Here is an 18,093-nt window from a genome sequence, read left to right as displayed (position 1 = left end):
AGCAGGGGAGCATTAGGCAATCTCGGAATCGCATTTGAGCTGATAGCCCAGTGGTGAGAAGGTTCCAACGAGGCAGAGACCCCTGACAGATCATTCCAGAGCCTCCCTGAGGAAGGAATGGGGGACAGTCAAGAACCCTGTAGCTGAGCTCAGGGGTGGCCAGAGCTGAGAACAGACTGGGCTTCCTGGCTAGGCTGACGATAGGGCTCTACTTGCAGTGGGAGCCCATTGGTGGACTCTCAGCAGGGCAGTGATGGATCTCGTGGACTTTTGTAGGAGATGGTTGCCGACTCTGCTTGAAGCGTGTCTAGGGGAGGTGAGAGTGGACAGAGCAGTCAGGACACACAGCTGCAGCTGGACCAGGGTTTTCCCAAAGGCACGTTGGCTGGATCTGGAATCATTTTTCCAAGCCAAGTGGTTTGGCCTGTGGACTAGGGGCCTTGGTAGAGGAGTAACTCCCAACGTGCTACCCATAGCCTTCTCTTTCCACACACTCAGCAAGAGCTTGAATCGGGCTTGTTTACCACTCAAGAGAGTGGAGACCAGTGGGGATCAGACAAAGCCCAGGTAAGCAAATAGTGAGTCATTGTGATTAGAGTCAGATTGGAGGGGAAGAAGCAGAAATCTTTGCTTCCCCCCATCCCTCACCCCCCACCCCTTTTACCTTCGAGATATAGCATGTGTGAGCCTGCAGCATCCACCCTCCACGCCTCAGAGATCACCCACCATGCTGGCCAAGTGGCATGTGGAGGCATGGCATCCTAGTAGACTGCCCCTTACTCACCATGCGCCCACAGGCCCGCTACTTCACAGTCCGTACTCTGTGCCCCCCCCCCCTTTAGTACAGAGTGGGGTCATTGTAGCCCTTAGTGCAGCAGGGAGCACCACAAGTGGTGCAAGGTGTGCAGGGAGGGCACAGTGCCCTTGTTACTGAGGACAAGGCAGGAGGTACTGTTGGCAGCCCGGCCCCAGCCTGCAATGGTACCACAAGGTGGTCCCTGGCAGGGCTTCTTTTTTGGTCCATGGGAACAGTAAGGCCCATATTGAGACTGCCAGTCCCAACTAGCTGGCTTGAAAGATGACCTACCTGGAGGAGCGCCAGACCATCCCCAGAGCCAGTAAATGACAACACTTTCCTCTTGATGGGCAGCTCTGCTTTTTCCCAAAACAAAGCAGAGACCTTCCCTTGGAATTGAAGGCACCTCAAATGTGGGGTGGCAGGGAGCACTGGCAAGCCAGGTCTGCAAAGGTAGACAGACACCTTCAGCTTCGCAGCCCATGCAGCCCATGCCCCCGCTTGCAACTCCTGAGCTTTTCCTCGTGGCGTGGGAGCTGCCACAGAAAGTCTGCACATGAATGGGCGTGGCTGTGCCACTTGGTCTATGGGCTATAGTTTGCCCATCCTGGCTTAGGCAGAAGCATACGTCTGCCTATACAGGGTGAGACAAGGTGGAGTTGACACGGCTGCACACACCAGCCACATTGGTGACAAGAACAGCTGTTGGTGATGTTAGGCTTAAATCCAGCCAAGTCGACCCCAGTTCATGACCCCAGGGGCCTCTCCTTGATTCTTCTCCAGGCCAGCCTTTGCCCCGCTCCCCGCCTCCCTGGCATGGCCCATGCTCATGGTTTGGATGCAGTTTGTTGGATGTTGGCAGGTGGCGGTTTGTGCTAAAAGACTTCTGAGGTGCATTTGTTTACGTCTCTTGCCTATTTGTCTTTTTCCTTTTGCGTTAAGTGAAAATCATTTTAGTCAATATTTACTTGCGTAGCGGCTCTTTTGGGGGGAAAAGCAGTAAGCATTGCATTTATTTGTACACGTGTCTGCAAAAAGGAGGTTGAAATTCCTTTCATATTTGGTGGCATCTTGGCGGTATGCTGAGAAGTAGTTTTACTATTAATCCCAGGGGGGATACAGAGGAAAGCAGTGCTCTATAAAAGAAGCGGCAAGCGCTGAGGCCGCCAAAAGTCAGATCATTGAGAGGCAAGGACCAGGGAAGACATCAAGGCAGAGTGCGGACTGCAGCCAGTGGGGAAGCACACATCCTTTCAGTGCAGGGCTGCCTCACACAGCTTCAGCTGATCATTCCTTGTCAGCCATACTGCTGTCTTTGGGAGCCAGAAAGCTAGGCTTTTGTGTACAATTCCGCCCTCCACCCCCACCTCAAGTTTTGAGTTCTTTGTTATTTTTTTTTAATGTCAAATTGAACACATCCCCAGACCAAGGAGGAACCACTAATGCGTGGCCTCTCCTGGTGATGACCACTGCATTCCAACTGCTCTGCCCAGAAGGATTGGAAACAGCAGACAAGGGGGCTTCAGAAAGATCATGGAGAAATGGAATTAAAGGTAATGGATGCTTCCCCTGAATCATTCGAAGCCCCCTCGGATAGGTAGGCACTGTCTTCCTCACCAAGCCTTTCTCTAGCACCTGGTTCATGCAGAGTATGGGCGATTTCAGCTGGATGTGTGCTGTGTAGGTAGGCAGCACGGTCCCTCCTTCACGGAGCCACAAATTGACATAGGGCCGTCTGATGCAATGAATGTGCTTGGGGACAGCTCCTGTATAGCACACCCTAGCACGAGCAGCCTATGTGGGGCACAGCCTGTGAACCTACCATATCACACTGGAGTTTTCCATTTGTGTTTTGCTAATAGGGGAAACTCGTGCTTTCTAATGAGGAGCCCAGAATGTGCACAGAGCGCTTACTGACTGTCTCCCGAGGTCATCTGGGAGCCAGGGACCAAGGGCATGGGGCAGTCCAGAGGTTGGCACACTATTGCCGCCAAACCAAAGCTAGCCCTCAGCCTGTTTCTGGACAGCCCACATCTGGGAGCGATGCATGGATCCAAGAGAAGCATTCCACAGAGACCACAACTGGCCTGTACAGCCCAAAATAGCTGCTCTCTGGCCTCTGGCCTTGGCTGGTCCAGTGTGGGTACCATGACACAGGGTGCCATAGTAGAGGGTATAAGGTAATTTAAATCCTTTGCACACTTACGTGTTTGTTTGTACATATTAAGAGAACATAGTCATTTGAGTCAATGTTTAGTCATTTAGCAACACTTTCTAAAAGTAGCTGTGGCTTAAATGGCAAATGATGTTACATGCTCACAATGATAATGCTGACGATTACTGTCAAAAGGCTTGTAGGAGAAAGCCCTGGCGGTCTGCTCCCATAAAGATCTCAACATGTGGTGCTGTAGGCAGTTTGCCTCTGTCCCAACGGCTGCTAAAAAGATAGTGTTCTCTTTATGGTATTGGCTTTCAACCAGGTGTGGGTGTTCAAACCCTCGATGGGACATTTGGCAATGTTGTCTGTCGACATGCCTGCTTGTCAAGCCAGGGGTGGCAGGTACTCTACTGACATCAACTGGGTGAGGGTGCTGCGCCACACCCATCAGTGCACAGCCAGCTCGCACAGTCGAGAGTTATCCAGCCCACTTGCCCCACTGTGGATATCCGTAGTTGAAGAAACCAGGATTCATGGTACTGATACAAGGTTACCTTTTTACAGAAGCTAACCTCATTGCCCAGAGTCAGCTGGCACTCCTGGCAGCCCCACATGGGCCAGGAGAGCCTTGCGCGCCATAGGCTTGTCAAGGCCGGCTCTGTTGAAGTAGATCGCCAGGCCTTTCTTCCAAGACAGCTCCATGTGAACTCCAACGATCAACTGTCATGAGCAGCCGAGCATGCTGACCGTTTGTACCACCCAGGAACTTCTAAAGAATGGGAATTCACTTAGAGGCAAGACAATCATGAACAGGACAGGTTCATGAACATAGCATAGACCATGTGAGGGTGTACCAGCAGCGTAGAAATACTTCAGTAAGTGTCATGACACGGATTTAAAAGCAGTCACGCCAAGTGTGTGGATGGACTAAATCGGCCACAGCTGATGTTGTGATGTGTTTCCGGTATAATTGGCCTTGCTTTCAGCCGCTGTCTTTCTGGGCAGGTGGTCAGAGCTCATCGGGGGTGTTTTGAGGGGGCTATGGGGTCACCACTGTGGTTTAGTTCCCTCCCCGAACGTGTGTGTCCTTGGAAATCTCCATCCACTCCAACCACGCAAGCGTCAGGACAGATGGTGTGGGAAACCAGACTTCCCCAAAGACAAGGGCGTCTCCAGAGATGTTGCACTCAGGAGTTCAAAGTAGAGGTGACAGGGCACTTGTCGTGAGGGAAGATCCTGACTACTTTCAGGAGCCCACGGGGCGCTCATAAAATGCCCACGGTGGTGGTTTTGGAGGTCAAGGTTGGCCGTGTTGACGGCGGAAGTGGGCTCTGGGCGCGTGGGGAGGGCTGTGCACCTCCACAAGCACACCAGGCAGTGCTCAAAGTGGAAACAAACCACGCCACTGCCCAACTCACCCATGGAAGGCAGCCCAGAACTCGGGCCCGGCTGCAGGTCAATGCATGTGTTTGTAACCGGCAACCCATCACCCCCTGCCACAGGAGTGATGGTTATGTGAAAACCAAACCCACTGCCATCGAGTCAATGCCAACTCGTGGCGACCTTATAAGAGAGGGTAGAACTGCCCCTATGGGTTTCTGAGACGGTCAGGCTTTAAGGGAGCAGTAAGCCTGGTCTTTCTTTCACAGCGCTGACTGGTGGTCAAACTGCTGACCTTGCCGTTAGCAGCCCAGTGCGTAACTACTGCGCCACCAGGGCTGCTTGTGGGTGATGTCAGGGCTCCCGAGAACGAAGGCCAACTTTGTGACAAGCAGCCGGCCGTGGGTGGTTTGTAAGGAGTGGAGCCACCGGCTGGGCTGCGGGTGGTGGGAGCAGGCTGTGGATGATTGAGTGTGGGACTCACCCTTTCCTTCATCTCTCTTAAGGGAGGCGAGGCAGCTGGCCTTTCCCTCGTCCTGAGTGACCCCCTCAGATACCCAAGCTACGTTCAGTCTCGACAGCATGGGGTTCTGGTACCGCCGTCAAAGCCTCACTATACGGTGGGAAGCGTTTCCGATGGGTCCATCTGATGCATTGCTGCCGATAGCATTTACAGTACATTGTACTGTTTGTATTTGCTTCTCCTGGGATGAGAGCCAAGCCAGTAAAAGGCAAACAGCATTAATTCAGTGATGACATATGCCACTGAAAACTGTTTTTCTTTTCTTTTTTTTTTTTTAATTTTTTTAAAAAGCAGAATGGAGGCCCTTTATTCAGTGTCTACTGGATGCTACAATAGACGCTGTGAGGAAGCCGGGCCGCCATCGGGAGGGCCCTGTTCCTTACCTCCTTCCTGCTTCCCTCCTCCAGGGGTGTTAGCATCAAACTCCAGCCCGGGTGGATGGCAGTTCTGAAGCGGGCTCAGGCTAGGAGTCCAGGCCCTCCCTCTACCTGCCCTCTCCGCCTGGCACATCCTTGGTGGGGAAGTGGGTGCAGTCTGCCCCTCTCTTTAATGCCCTTCCTCTGACACTTGGACCAGCAGGGACATCGCTGGAAGGTGGGCAGGCTGCACCACAGCCTGGTGAGTTCCCAATTCACCAACGGATGAGAACCCTTCTGTAAAAGTGAGTTTGGGAGAGGTACCTTGTCCCGAATGGCGTCCTCTCTTCAGCAGGGTTAGCCCTGTCAAGGGCCTGTGGTCTTGGAGTCGACTGAGCTATGGGCTTTTGCTTTCAATTAAAAGGCATTTTTCAGGAGGGTCAGAACCCCATTATGCCCTCATGGAGCTAGTTCAGCCCTTAGCTGCTCACTAGAAGGGTTTGAACCCCGCAGTCTCCTGGCAGTCTGCGCCCATAAAAATCCCCACAGTCAAACCATCCATCATTCAATTCTGACTCTCGTAGCACCCCCATCGGGCAGTAGAACTGCCCACATTGGGTTTCCAAGACTCATCGTTAATGGAAAAAGACTGCCACGTCTGTCTCCCAAGGAGTGGCTGGTGGGCTCGAACCAGTGACCCTTAAGTTAGCAGCCAAGCACTGAAGCACGGCCTCCTTCCATAAAGATTACAGCTTAGGAAACCCATTGAGGTAGTCTTACTCACCCCTTCAGGTCACTGTGAGTTGGAACCAACTCAGAAGCACACAACTTGGAATGAGCTTTGTGGGAGGAAGGGGTGTTGGGTGTGACGAGTGGGAGCTCGGAGGTGGCAGACTGAGGCTCGCTGTCAGGTGGGAGCGAGCTCTGAATCCCGGCTGAGGTCAGCGGGGCAGGAGCCCAGGCCTCTGCTGCTGACCGGCCGCGTTTCCAGAAGCTTCCATTGCTGGCTTTTATGTGAATCCTACCACTGACTAAGTCATGTTGGTGGCTCACTCATACTTTTTTTTTTTTTAATGACTTGGAGCGGGGTGCCAAACCCCAAACATCTGGGAGGCTGCCACTTCACATCCGGTGCCTGGCGAGAACCTCGAACCATGTGGGTGATGCAGAGGTGGGGTCCCGGGAGCAGGCACTAGCCCCCACAGAGGGAAGCAAGCCTTTCTGGGGAGGGCAGCCAGGTGCTGAGGGGAGCTCTGAGTCACATTGAGCGGCTCCCAGCAGCTGGGGACCTGCCGTGTCATCACAGTGTCCACACTGGTGTGGGTTCCATTGAAAGGGAGAGAAGAATGGGTACTTCCTGACCAAGACCTCTGTCAGGCACTGGGCGTAATGCATGGGTGGCCATCTTCATGCACATGCAACGTGTGCCAGGCTTAATGCTCAGCTTCTGTGGTCTTGACATTCTTACATATTTTTGGAAAAGGGCCTTGTGTTTCCATTTGGTGTCGGGCTCTAAAAAATGATGGAGCTGGCCCCGTTTCACCTGAAAACATATCATTTAACCACTACCCCCTCTCTGACTCCCTTTGACAGAGGAGGCCCCAGAGGCTCAGAGATGGGTAGTCGCCCTCCCCAAGTCACACAGTGAGAAAGGCCTGAGCCAACTGTGTGGATGGCTGCCCAGTTCAGATGTGCAAGGCCCACCTCCATTGTGGCACACTGTCTGCTCAAGCCTCTGGGAAGGTTGCCGGGGGCAAAGGGCAGCAGGTCATTATGTTTCCTCCTTGGAGGGCCTGCTGGCCCACAGAGTGAATCAGGCTTCAGGACAAGCAGTGTTTCTGACACACAGCAAGAAGAACTGCTATCTTGTCTAGCCCCCTGTGCACACTCCAGGTGCTGAGAGGACTGAGATGACGAGACTGCCCATCCAGCTGGGGCTGTGCTAGGAAACTGAGGAGCGGGCAGGTGAGGACGCTGGTGGTCCAGATGAGGATGCTGGTGGGGATGGTGAGGATCACAATCACCAGAATCAAACCTGCCACTGCCAAGTCGAGTCCAGGGTGCAGTGATCCTATCCACAGACCCGAACTGCTCCTTAGGGTTTCCAAGATTGTAGATCTTCTGACGCAGATGGCCTCACCTGTCTACTATGGAGTGTCTGCTAGCTTTGAACCACCAACCTTGCAGTTAGCTGCCCCAGGCTTAACCCAAAGCTGCCACCAGGGGACCATGGTAATCAAATCGATAACATTAACCAGGTGCTTACAGGTGCCTTTAAGTGCTTTGCAGGTACTAATTTATTTAGTCCTCACAACAAAGTAGACCGCATCACCTTCATTTACCTAGGAGGAAACAAGCCCAGTGAGCTTAGGTAACTTGCCCGGAGTGGTTCAGCCAATAGGAGACAGAGCTTTAGAACTGCTTGTCCATTTACATTTAGCAACCAGCCCTGCCTTTGGAGACATTACAGTTATAAGTGGGTGAGTGCATGATAAGAGCAATACAAGATGATGATGGTCACAGTGTTGCGATGATAGTGGCTCCTTGGTGTTTGGTTAATGCCAGGCATACGTCTAAGCATTCTCTGTGCATCTTCCCACGGAGTTTTCCACAGGTTCCTCTGAATAGGTTCTCTTATTCCCATTTTATAGACAAAGAACTTCAGGCCCACTCTGGGCTAAGTTTCTGGTTAAAAATCACATCGGTGAGATGGAAAGTAGCAGAGCCAGGATTTGAACCTATGATTTTCTTTTTTTTCCCTTGCTTCCAACCATGTGGGGGTAGAGGAGGAGGCACTCGAGGCGTGGGATCAGCTCAGGGACCCATGTCAATGGAGCAGAGCACACACAGCAGGGACCAGGGTGGTCGGAGAACACTGGGGGAGAGCGGAGGGAGGTGGGACCAATGCTTACAGCGTTGCTCGCCCATTCCCTGAGCAGCAAATGTCCGGTGGTGTCATGGAGATAGAATTAAATTCCAGGCTTCTGTTCCTACGAGGACAAAACAGTACGCCCACTCATCAAGTATCAGCTCTCTTGTCATTCAGCATTTCACATTTAGAACCAGCGTGGCGTGGCGGCAACAAACGCCAGGGTGTGAGGTGATAGTAACTGTGACCGTGACGGCTAAGCTTATGAGTCAGCGTGGCTGGGCCGTGGTTCTTCGTGGTTTGGCAGTTATGTGACGACCTAATTTGGCAGCCATGGAATGGTGCCATTACGTTTTGTGAACCGATGTGGTCATCCTTCATTTTCTTTTTCCTCTTTTTCAAGCTTGTCATTTTTTATTGGCAAAACAGTGACATGTATTGTTCAGTTATATAAGTAAAATTTCAAAATCAAAAGGCAATGGCATATTTTTATATTATTCCATAATAATATTTTTAGTTGTTTGAATCACCCTCCATTTTCAGATAACCCAAATGACCTGATCTTTGGCACCTAACCATGTTGCTAAGAGAGAAGTAGGTATGCTATGAACTTGAAAATGCGATCAATCTTGTCATGCCCCACCTGGAAATTCAGGGCCATTAATTTTTTTGCCTGGCGTCTGCACAAAGGCTTCCCAAAACTTGTGGTAAAATGGAATTCAAATAGAATGGAATTTTTTCACAAACTTTTTGAAGCTTCTTGGTATGTAAAAGACCAAGATAAATCTAACTGTTTATCTGCCTGCACTTCCAAACCAGACTCACTGCCATCGAATCAAGTCAATTCCCACTCCTAACAACTCTGTAGGGCAGAGTCAAATTGTTCCTTTGAGTTTCCGAGGCTTTTCATCCTATATTTATGGGAACAGACAGCCTCATCCTTCTCCTGAGGAGCGGCTGGTGAGTTTGAACCACAGACCTGGTTAGCAGCTCCGTGTGGAGCCCACTGTGCCACCAGGGGTCAGGTAGCCAAGGTCAAATGGTTGTCAGAATAATTGCCTGGGGTCTGGAACTCCCACTGCAGTAATTGTGGCCTGAATGCACCTTCAGAGAAACCAGCATTTGAAGACTGTCCACGGAGGGGTGGGGGGTTCAGATGGCGCTCGCCCTACGAATTTTAGATTTTGGAAATTCTCAGCTGTGAATTGTTAGAAAGAGAGATAATGAAAACATTGTGAAACCTTCATTGGAGCCTGGCTCTGCCCCAGGAGAGCTGTGACTTATGAGAGCCCAAGTCTCTGTCTCCAGATGTAGAAGGGTCCGCCCTTCTGGACTTCTCGAAGAAGCCACTGAAAGCCGCTGTTGCAGGCCGGGCTTGGACACCATCGCCACACGAGAGGCGTGTGAGATTCCAGCGGCAGCTTCATGCACAGGCTCCCCCCACTGCCATCGAGCGGATGCCGACCCATAGCAACACTGTGGGGCAGGGTAGAGCTGCCCTGTGTGTTTCCAAGACTTTAACTCTTTACAGGAGTAGAAAGCACCATCATTCTCCCCAGAGCAGCGATCGCCCACTTTTCAGACTAAAAATGACTCGGTGCCCACCCCCCACCCCCCATCCCTAGCAATTAAAAATGTTTGCACTGTAGCCAAATCCAGGATAAAGTGTAGGCATCTGCTTTGGCAACCCCCCTTGTGTCTTTCCGGGACCTCCAGGCTGTGGTATGGCCCACACTGAGAAACATGGAGTATGGAGTCATTGACCCTCTCAACCAGATTGAAACCCCAACGCCCCTCGCCATGCCTGGAAGGAAGGGTGTCACTGCAGCTGCCATGGTCCTGGCTTTAGAAGGGAAGGGCTACCACAGAGGTGGTATCCCCCGAGTTTGTTCAGAGATTACAATCTGAGTGATGTTCTGGGCTAGAGCCCTCCCCAGTGCTTTTAGGACAAGTGGGGCTCAGAGCTTCCCTTCCACCCTTCTCACCCCGCTTTCTATCAGGATGAGGGGAGAGAAATTAGATAGTGGGAGTCTCTCCAGTAATCAGGGGCCAACCAGGGTGGACACTGAGCTAGCTGGCTGGATGTGTGGCCTGCGTCACATGTGAACCTTCCTGACATTTCCCATAAGTGACACTTTCAGGTCTTTGAATAGTTCCCCACCACCATCCAGACAATTGTGTGGCTAGGATGCCCCCTGCTGGAGCCCTGCAAGAAGTGTTGTCAGTTGCTACTCTGGTTGCCCCCGATGAGCCCCAGAGCTTTGCAAAACAAGGGGCTTGTTATGGGACAGAATAGCTGTCCCGTCCTTATCTGCCAGGGCTTAAAACCCCACTGTCTTTTACTGCCCTTAGGACTAAAGCTATGTCCCTTACTTCCACCAGTGCGGCCCTGCTGGCTGGTCCGACCCCTCCCTTGCTCTCTGTTGGTATCTGTCTGGAATGACTGTCTTTCCTTGCCCTGACCTGTCCGACTCCCTTCAGCCTTCTGCAGAGTGTGTCCACTGCCCTGGGAGAACCTATTGTCCTTCCCCTGGAACCCTATGCCTTTTATTCTAGTCCCTGGTCATGATGACCACCTCTCCCTTCAGGAGCCCCACGTGCTGGCACCACGGGGGCATGGCAGACATCTATCACATGAAAACTGCTGAAAGAATGTAGAGGGAGGGGGCCGAGGCCAGTGGGGCTGCAGTAACGAGGAAGATCTTTTGTTTCCAATTGTGTAATTATTGAACCTAGAGGAAGACCTTTTTCTTGTTTGCAATTGTGTCGTTGTTGACAATACACATAGGCCCGGTCACGTTTCTAACGTACAATTCTGTGACCGCGGTTACCTCCCTGAAATTCTGTAACCACCGTGCTCCCCTTTTTTGAGCTGCTCCTCCCTCATGACCGCAAACTCCCTGGCCCAAAGCTGCTTCTAATCTCTCCCACTGCTGCGACCCAGTTGACCCCTGCGAGGTAGTTTGTGAAAGAGCCCAGTCTCTAGGCAGACGCTCCTGACTGGCTAAGCTTAAGTGTTGGGTTGTAAGAGGAGCTCAGGGTATCTTTTCGGTTGGAGAGTTAAAGGTTATCTCGGGGCAGACGTTTGTAAACAGTCAGGTGTTCTGTCTTGGTTGCTGATGGGCGCAGTCCTTCCCCTGGCCTGTGTGTGGAATGCGGTGGAGGAGGTGACGGTGTAAGCCAGGTGGATAGGCCTGGTGGAAGAGAGCCGCTGAAGTCCCTGCTCGTCTTCAGCTGGGAGCTTGGCCTCTTTAAAAAACTGGGCCCGAGGCCATTTCTCTCCCTCCTGCTCAGCCCACCTTCCTGCACCTGGAAGCCCAGCCCGGCCAGCAGAGTGCTGGCCTGGTTTCTGCAGAGCGCGAGGCAGCCTTGCTGAGTGCAGATCCGTCTGCACTGGGATTTACAGGGGCTTCTCCCTGGGTCACAGCAAACCCTTGTCTCCTCCTCGCCTGCACCCATCCCTGCCTCTGTGCTGCTGCCAGCCCCACTTGGTACCTTCCCACCATCTGGGCCACCTGGAAGTCTCTAGGCATCTGCCCCCCCAGTCAGGGAGCCCTAGCTGCTTCTGCTGAGGTTCCTTGGGCCTGGAGGAGCTGCTGGGGAAAGATGCATCTACTGTTGACCAGAAAGCAAACGCCCCCGTGCCCTGTGCGCTCAGAGGCTGCTACTGAGAGGGCCTGCGTACCCTGGAAGGAGCACCAGTGGCGCAGCCGTTACATGTTGGGCTGCTAATCCCAAGGTCAGTTCAAAACCACCAGCTGCTTCGCAGAAGGTTTCCTCCTCTCGTAAAGACCTCAGGTCTCAGCGCCGCAGGGGCAGTTCTACCCTGTCCGATAGGGTCGCCAGGAGTTGGAATCCACTCGATGGCAGTGGGTTTGGTTTGGTGTGCCGTGAAAGGAGCCTCGGTGGCACACTGGTTAAAGCACTTCACTGCTAACCACGAGGTTGGTGTTTCAAACCCCCTCTCTGCTCTGAGGAGGCAGATGGGGCCGTCTGCTCTTGTAAAGACTACCCTGTGGGCAGTTCTTGCCGTGAGGTCCCCATGAGTCATAATCCATTTGCAGGTAACAGGTGGGGTGGGGTGCCAGGGAACAAGGGCAGGGCCTGGCTTCTTGGAGCCTTTGGAAGCGTTGGGAGTAGGTGATGGGCCAGCTTTGAGGGTGGGCCAGACCTTGGCGGGGGTGGGGTGGGGCGGTGAGTCTCCGTAATGGCAAGCAGCCGCAGGAGGAGCTGGCTGACTGAGCTTCCCCGCAGTGGTTGAGGTGAGAGATTCCACGGCGAGCCCGGGTCCTAGCTCCGAGTCCTGGCGCACACTTGGATGGTTGTCCTACCCTGACGATATCTTTTCGAGAGCGAGGGATGGTTTCCCCAAAGCAAAATCAGGGTGCAGTTGCTAGATGTGGAAACAGCTTCTAAACAGGCAAAGAAAACAGGTGGCTAAGGTAGCCACAGGTGATAATGCTGGTAATCGCCACTGTGCCAACCCCCTCCCTACCAGGTGAATCCAGGAAGCTCTCCGTCCCTCCTCCCCGCCCCTCCAGTAGGCCATCTTGCCTGTGCATGCAGCCTGAGGCTGGAAGTCTGTGTGTGCAGCATGACTCTCCTTTAAAGACACTGGACTCCACCTGCACATCCAACAGGGCAGGTGCAGGATGCAGCCTGCGTGAGAAGCTGTGGGCCACAGGGTGCCACTTCTGTCTCGGCTGCCGGGAGCAAATGGGCCCAGTTCGGAGGCTTCGCTCCTTCCCGGCACAGGACTGCAGTACAGCTCCGCCTCGGCTCGTGCTGGGTCCCCAGCTCCACTCACCCCTGGCCTCTGACGGAGATGGTTTCTCTTTGCAGCAGCAGAAAAGAACACCTCTGGAACAATCAGCCGCCCTTCTCCAGGGAGGATGGAGTGGATCATCCCTCTGATTGTGGTATCAGCCTTGACCTTCGTGTGCCTCATCCTGCTCATTGCTGTGCTCGTTTACTGGAGGTGAGTAGGTGGGCTGGAGGGGACCGGCCAGGGGCCACTGGTAGCTCGCTGCCCGGGGAGCAGGGTGACCCCTGGGGGAGCAGGTGGGGTGGGTGAGGCCGAGGCTCCAATGGTGTGCTGCTGGCTGTAGGCCCCAATGAGGCTTTTGTTGGGAGTCAGACCCTCCAGGTTTAAACGCCATCTCTGCTGCTTGCTCGATTCCAACCTCATTTCCACTTGCAACTTATGTTTCTGAACCTGCAAAATGAGTTTGTAACTTTGTAACGTTTCCAATTTCTTGGAGATCTTACTCCTGCACACAGCCCCGCAGCAAACTGTCTGGGAGCAGATTTTTTTTCTTTCTTTTTTAATAGCCTTCTGCTAAAAACTAAATTGAGTGATAGGAAAAATTTGCATATTGTAACATTTTCTATAGGTAACATAAATAGCATATTGTACGGCCATTCCTTATATTGTCACTGGTTCTCATGACTTTGAAGTTCTGTGAGGTGGGTGGCTGGCTGACTGGCTGCGGATTTTCTCTAGCTGGCTCTCCGGGTTAGCCTGGGCGCTCTCAGCTCTCAGATGAAGGCTGGGTGACTTCTGTCCTTTTTCTTCACCAGTGACAAACTGATGTCTTATTCCCATGCATGCAATTAATTTCCAGCCCCTCTGTGTGACAGACAGACTTGGAGGCCCCGAGGCTAGTTCAGTGAGCCCCCAAACAAGAATCCCTTGTCTCAGGGAACGTAGACGTTAGATCTAAAATGCCTCAGGATGGTAGTGAGTGTGTAATGGAGAAGCGTAAATTCTGAAAAGTGAGGGGCATTCTCGGGGTTGGGAGCAAGGGTTCTGTTTAAAGCTGAATGATCAAAGCCAGCCTCCCTGGGATGTGGTATTTGAGCAAGCCATGAATGAGGAGGGAGTCGGGTGGGCTCTGTCCTGGGTTCCAAGCAGAAGGAAGCATGTGCAGAGGCCCCGAGGCAGGCACAGCCAGGACGGAGGTCAGTGTGTCTGGAGCACATGGGTGCCAGGGAGAAGGGGTCAGGAGGAAATGAGGTAGAGAGAAGTTGGCTCAATTTGTGGATCACTGTAAACACTCTGCCCGTCTCTCTACATAGAGTTTCAGGCAGAGGAGTGTTACCAGTGGACATCCGTTGCAACGGAATCACTTGGCTGCCGTGATGAAAATAGATTTAGGACAGAGGCAGGAGGAGCAGCTGGGGTCCAGCTGAACTAAGTCCAGGAAGGTGACAGTACGGACAAGGGCAGCGGCACAGGTGGTGAGAAGCAGCTGAGGAAGCCACGTTGTGAAGCTGGAGCCCACCGACGTGGCTGACAGATTGGCTGTGGGTTCTTGGGTCTGCTCTCTGTCGACTCAAGCAAGGGAGTCGAGAAGGGGGTCATTGTGGGCAGACCAGACAGGTTATGCAGCAGTTGTGCCTGTAGTGAGCTTAGGACCCTAACCTCATGGCCGCACCAGCAAGTACAGGTAAACAGTATGTTTTCCAGAGCCCACTGGTAAGTTGGAAGCCGGCTAAGCTTGAGTTGAACCAAGCACATCAGAGTATTGGAAGGTCTGCGTGTGCATCTCCTGCCCCCATCCTGGGTGGTATCCATCCCAGGCTCTCCACAGGGAAGCAAAGGAAACCCACAGATGCCCCGGGCTTTGTGATTCTAGCTTAGCACCACCCCTCTACCCTACTTACTCCCGCAACCTAAGGTTCCAAGTAGTTCAAGCAAAAAACTCAAGATTGCTTCTGATTGGTCCTCCTGAGCCCCTCCCCTGAGTAAATAACTGTGGCCCGTGAGGACGCTGGCCATGTAGACACAGAGGCGTGGTTGCCAGGCAGACCAGAGCACGTGGCTTTACTGCAAGCCTCTTGAATGCAATTCATAATGGTCCTCTAGAACAGAGCAGAGCCATAAGGCTGTATAGCCTCAGAAACCCCTGTGCCTCCGTGTTTTCCCATGGAGTAACTGGTGGGCTCATGCTTTTGGTTAGCAGCGCCATGCTTAATGTTGTGTCACTTGAAAAAACGAAAAAACTGCGCTGTGATCGTGTCTTATTCTGACTCAGCACCCGATAGGACAGGGTAGAACTGTCCCTGTGAGTTTCGGAGACTGTAACTCTCCCTGGGTTTAGAAAGCCTGGTCTTTCTCTTGAGGAGCAGCTAGTGGTTTCAAACTCATGACCTTGTGGTTAGCAACCCAATGCATAGTGCTCCTTAAATAAAATAAATGCTACCTGAAAGCACACTTATTCAAGATGTATGTATATTCTACAAAATGAGAACTATATACACTTATGAAAGATTTTAGTGAGTCCTGATGGGAAATGTATTTTTAATGCTATACTAATATTCTGTCTAAAAATATGTATTTGGTATTGTCTGTTGCTATCAAGAGCCCCTCCCTCTCTCCCTCTCACCCCAAGGGCAACTGCTCTATAGGGTTTTCAGGACTATGCCCTTTTGAAAGAAGGTGGCCGGCCAGTCCCGTCATCCAAGACACTTTGGCTGGGTTTTGAACCACCAACCTTTCACCGAGTAGCTGAGCACTTGACCATATGTGCCACCCAGAAACTATTGTCATTGGGTTCTGTTGTCGGCTCTCAAAGCAGCCACCACGTGTGCCAAAGAACGGAACCCCTCCTAGGCCTGCGCCATCCTCACATGGCTCTTCTGCTTGAGCCCGCTATTGCTAACACATAGGAACAAAGATCTCTCTAATCAGAGGCTGGCGTTCTAGCTATCAGCTTTGAAACTATCCAGTTGACTCTGGAGATGAGCTCTTTACCAGCCTCCAATGGCAATAGAGCATTAGTGTGTGCTGGGGAGAGAATTCTTAGTGGAGAATGAAAATCGAATTGGCATTCCCGAACGGATGAGTTGGTTGAGCATAAGAACAGCCTAGAGGGGACAAGGACCTTATTTCTGTCCAACTCTTCTGTGTGTGTATTAATGTGAAAGACGGAAGCATCGGGGAGCTCACACAGAAAATAGGTAAATGCAGACGAGATGCGCAGGTCCCCTCGGCGCTGCTGCTTTCCAGCTGAAACCACAGCACTTCCCTTTGCCTTTTGAGGTGCAGGGACGGAAGATGACTGGCCAGCAGACTTGACAGAAGTAGAGCACTGATGCAGAGCTAAACCTTCTGGATTACCTCCTGCGGTGGCAGCTCTGACACCCGCGGGTCCAGCCCAACTCTGTGATGGTTCCTCCCAGAACCAGGGACGGAGCCTTTATGGCGATTGTCCTGGGTCCCCCGCACCCAGGACAATGGTTGACACTGCAGGAATTGTTGACGTTGACCAGGAATTGTTGACACTGCACTTTAATGAGTTCGTTGAAACACAATGCAAGACAAAACCTGCTGGTGGGGGGAGGTGCTGTGGAATCTATTCTGACTCCTGGCAACCTGGTGCACAACAGAACAATGCTGCCCAGTCCTGCACCACCCTCAGCTTGTGGATTATGGTTCAGGCCATCTTGTCCAGGGGCCTCCTCTTTCTCGCTGCTCCCCTACTTTACCAAGCAGGATGTCTTTCCACAGGGACTGGTGCGTTGATCTGGGTAGACTAGAGACACAAATCCAGGGAGACTCATGTGTATAAGAAAGAGCTTTATATGCAAGAGTAATGGAATATTGAGAAAACATCCCAGCCCAGTCCAGATCAAGTCCATACGTCCAATAGTAGCCCGTATGTATGGTACCAATCTATAAAGTCCTCTTCAGACTCACGAAACACATGCAATGATGCCGAATGCAGGAAGATCACGGGCCAGTGGGTGGGAATTCTTGTGGACCCAGTGGCATTGTAGGCATCTCACTGCTGGCAGAGGTCGCTGAACGGTTGGAGATGGAGGCGTGGAACAGAGATAGGATTTAGCCAGGAATGTGAAGTTGAGAAAGATTTTATTGAGGGAGGGAAACAACTCCAGGGAGGGACAGGAGGGCAGGGAAAAGGACGGGGGCATCTTGAGCAAGGAGTTAGGTCAGGGAAGTCGCACCTGACAGTGAGGCAGTGGGACTTAGATAGGGTATGAGCTTAAAGGCATATGAGCCGGTAAGGGGAAGGGGGGTTCTTTGTGCTGCGGTTACAAGTTTCGGGCCAGGTGATGTCCTGTCAGTAAATCATGTTGTTCCTAGGAAACAATGCTAGGGAGAGCGGGGCTGTGTTCTGTCTGGGGAGGTCATCTTGTTCCTAGGAAACAATGCTAGGGAGAGCAGGGCTGTGTTCTGTCTGGGGAGGTCATCTTGTTCCTAGGAAACAATGCTAGGGAGAGCAGGGCTGTGTTCTGTCCAGGGAGGTAAGCTCTGTGAAACGCTGAAGGCAGGTGCTTTGAAGTTCAGGTGCTTTGGAATTCAGCCAGGTCATTTGTCTTCTTGAGAAGCTAGTACAAGGGGCTGCGTTGGTCCGGACCCGGCCCAAACAGTCCCCCTGTGGCTTCTCCATCTCAGGGCACTAGTGTAGTTCCATGTGTCTTGTCAGTAGAAAGGCTCTCAGGGAGTGAGCATGTGTCCCACCTCAAACGAGCTATGTTATCTCCATAATGCCTCTAAATGAGGTCATCAAGCTGTAATTCAATTGACAGACTAAACTTCACCCCTTCACTCTTAAGCCTCACACTGACAATAGATTATGTAACTTCCACAACTGGTCTCTCCTGAAAACATGTGTTAACCACGTGAGACCAGTCTCACCATCCTTCCTCTGAGAAGCATTCTGGCTGGATTTCTTCGGAGACAGTTGCGTTTCTTCTTCTGGCAGTCCGTGGAACTTTCGGTATTCTTCGCCAGCACTGTAGTTGAAATGCATCGATTTGTCTTCAGTCCTCCTTACTCAGTTTCTAGCTTTCAGCATACATGAGACCATTGAAAATGTCATGGCTCGGGTCAGGTGCTTTTCAACACTTGAAAAGATGGCTTGAGCAGCCGGTGTGGCCAATGCAAAGTATCATTTGATCTCTTGACTCCTGCTTCCACTTTGCCATCTGCGGTGGCTTGCGTGTGGCTGTGATGCCGGAAGCTATGTCAGTGGTCTTTCAAGT

At 52.1% G+C, this 18,093-nt stretch overlaps 1 protein-coding gene across 1 annotated transcript in view; it reads left to right on the top strand.

The window, feature by feature from the left end:
- Positions 1-18,093, top strand: part of PTPRG (protein tyrosine phosphatase receptor type G) — an 808,607-nt gene that overhangs the window by 705,173 nt on the left and 85,341 nt on the right. Inside the window, exon 13 of the mRNA XM_045290127.1 lies at positions 12,925-13,060. Within this exon, the coding sequence (XP_045146062.1) occupies positions 12,925-13,060 (136 nt within the window). The remainder of the gene's footprint in view (positions 1-12,924; positions 13,061-18,093) is intronic.

The sequence above is a fragment of the Echinops telfairi genome, unplaced genomic scaffold, assembly GCF_000313985.2.
Source record: "Echinops telfairi isolate 266 unplaced genomic scaffold, ASM31398v2 ScPeMD7_31;HRSCAF=116, whole genome shotgun sequence".
Classification (NCBI taxonomy): Eukaryota; Metazoa; Chordata; class Mammalia; order Afrosoricida; family Tenrecidae; genus Echinops; species Echinops telfairi.
The sequence above is the reverse complement of the archived record's forward strand: the minus strand, read 5'-3'. Positions and strand labels throughout refer to the sequence as shown.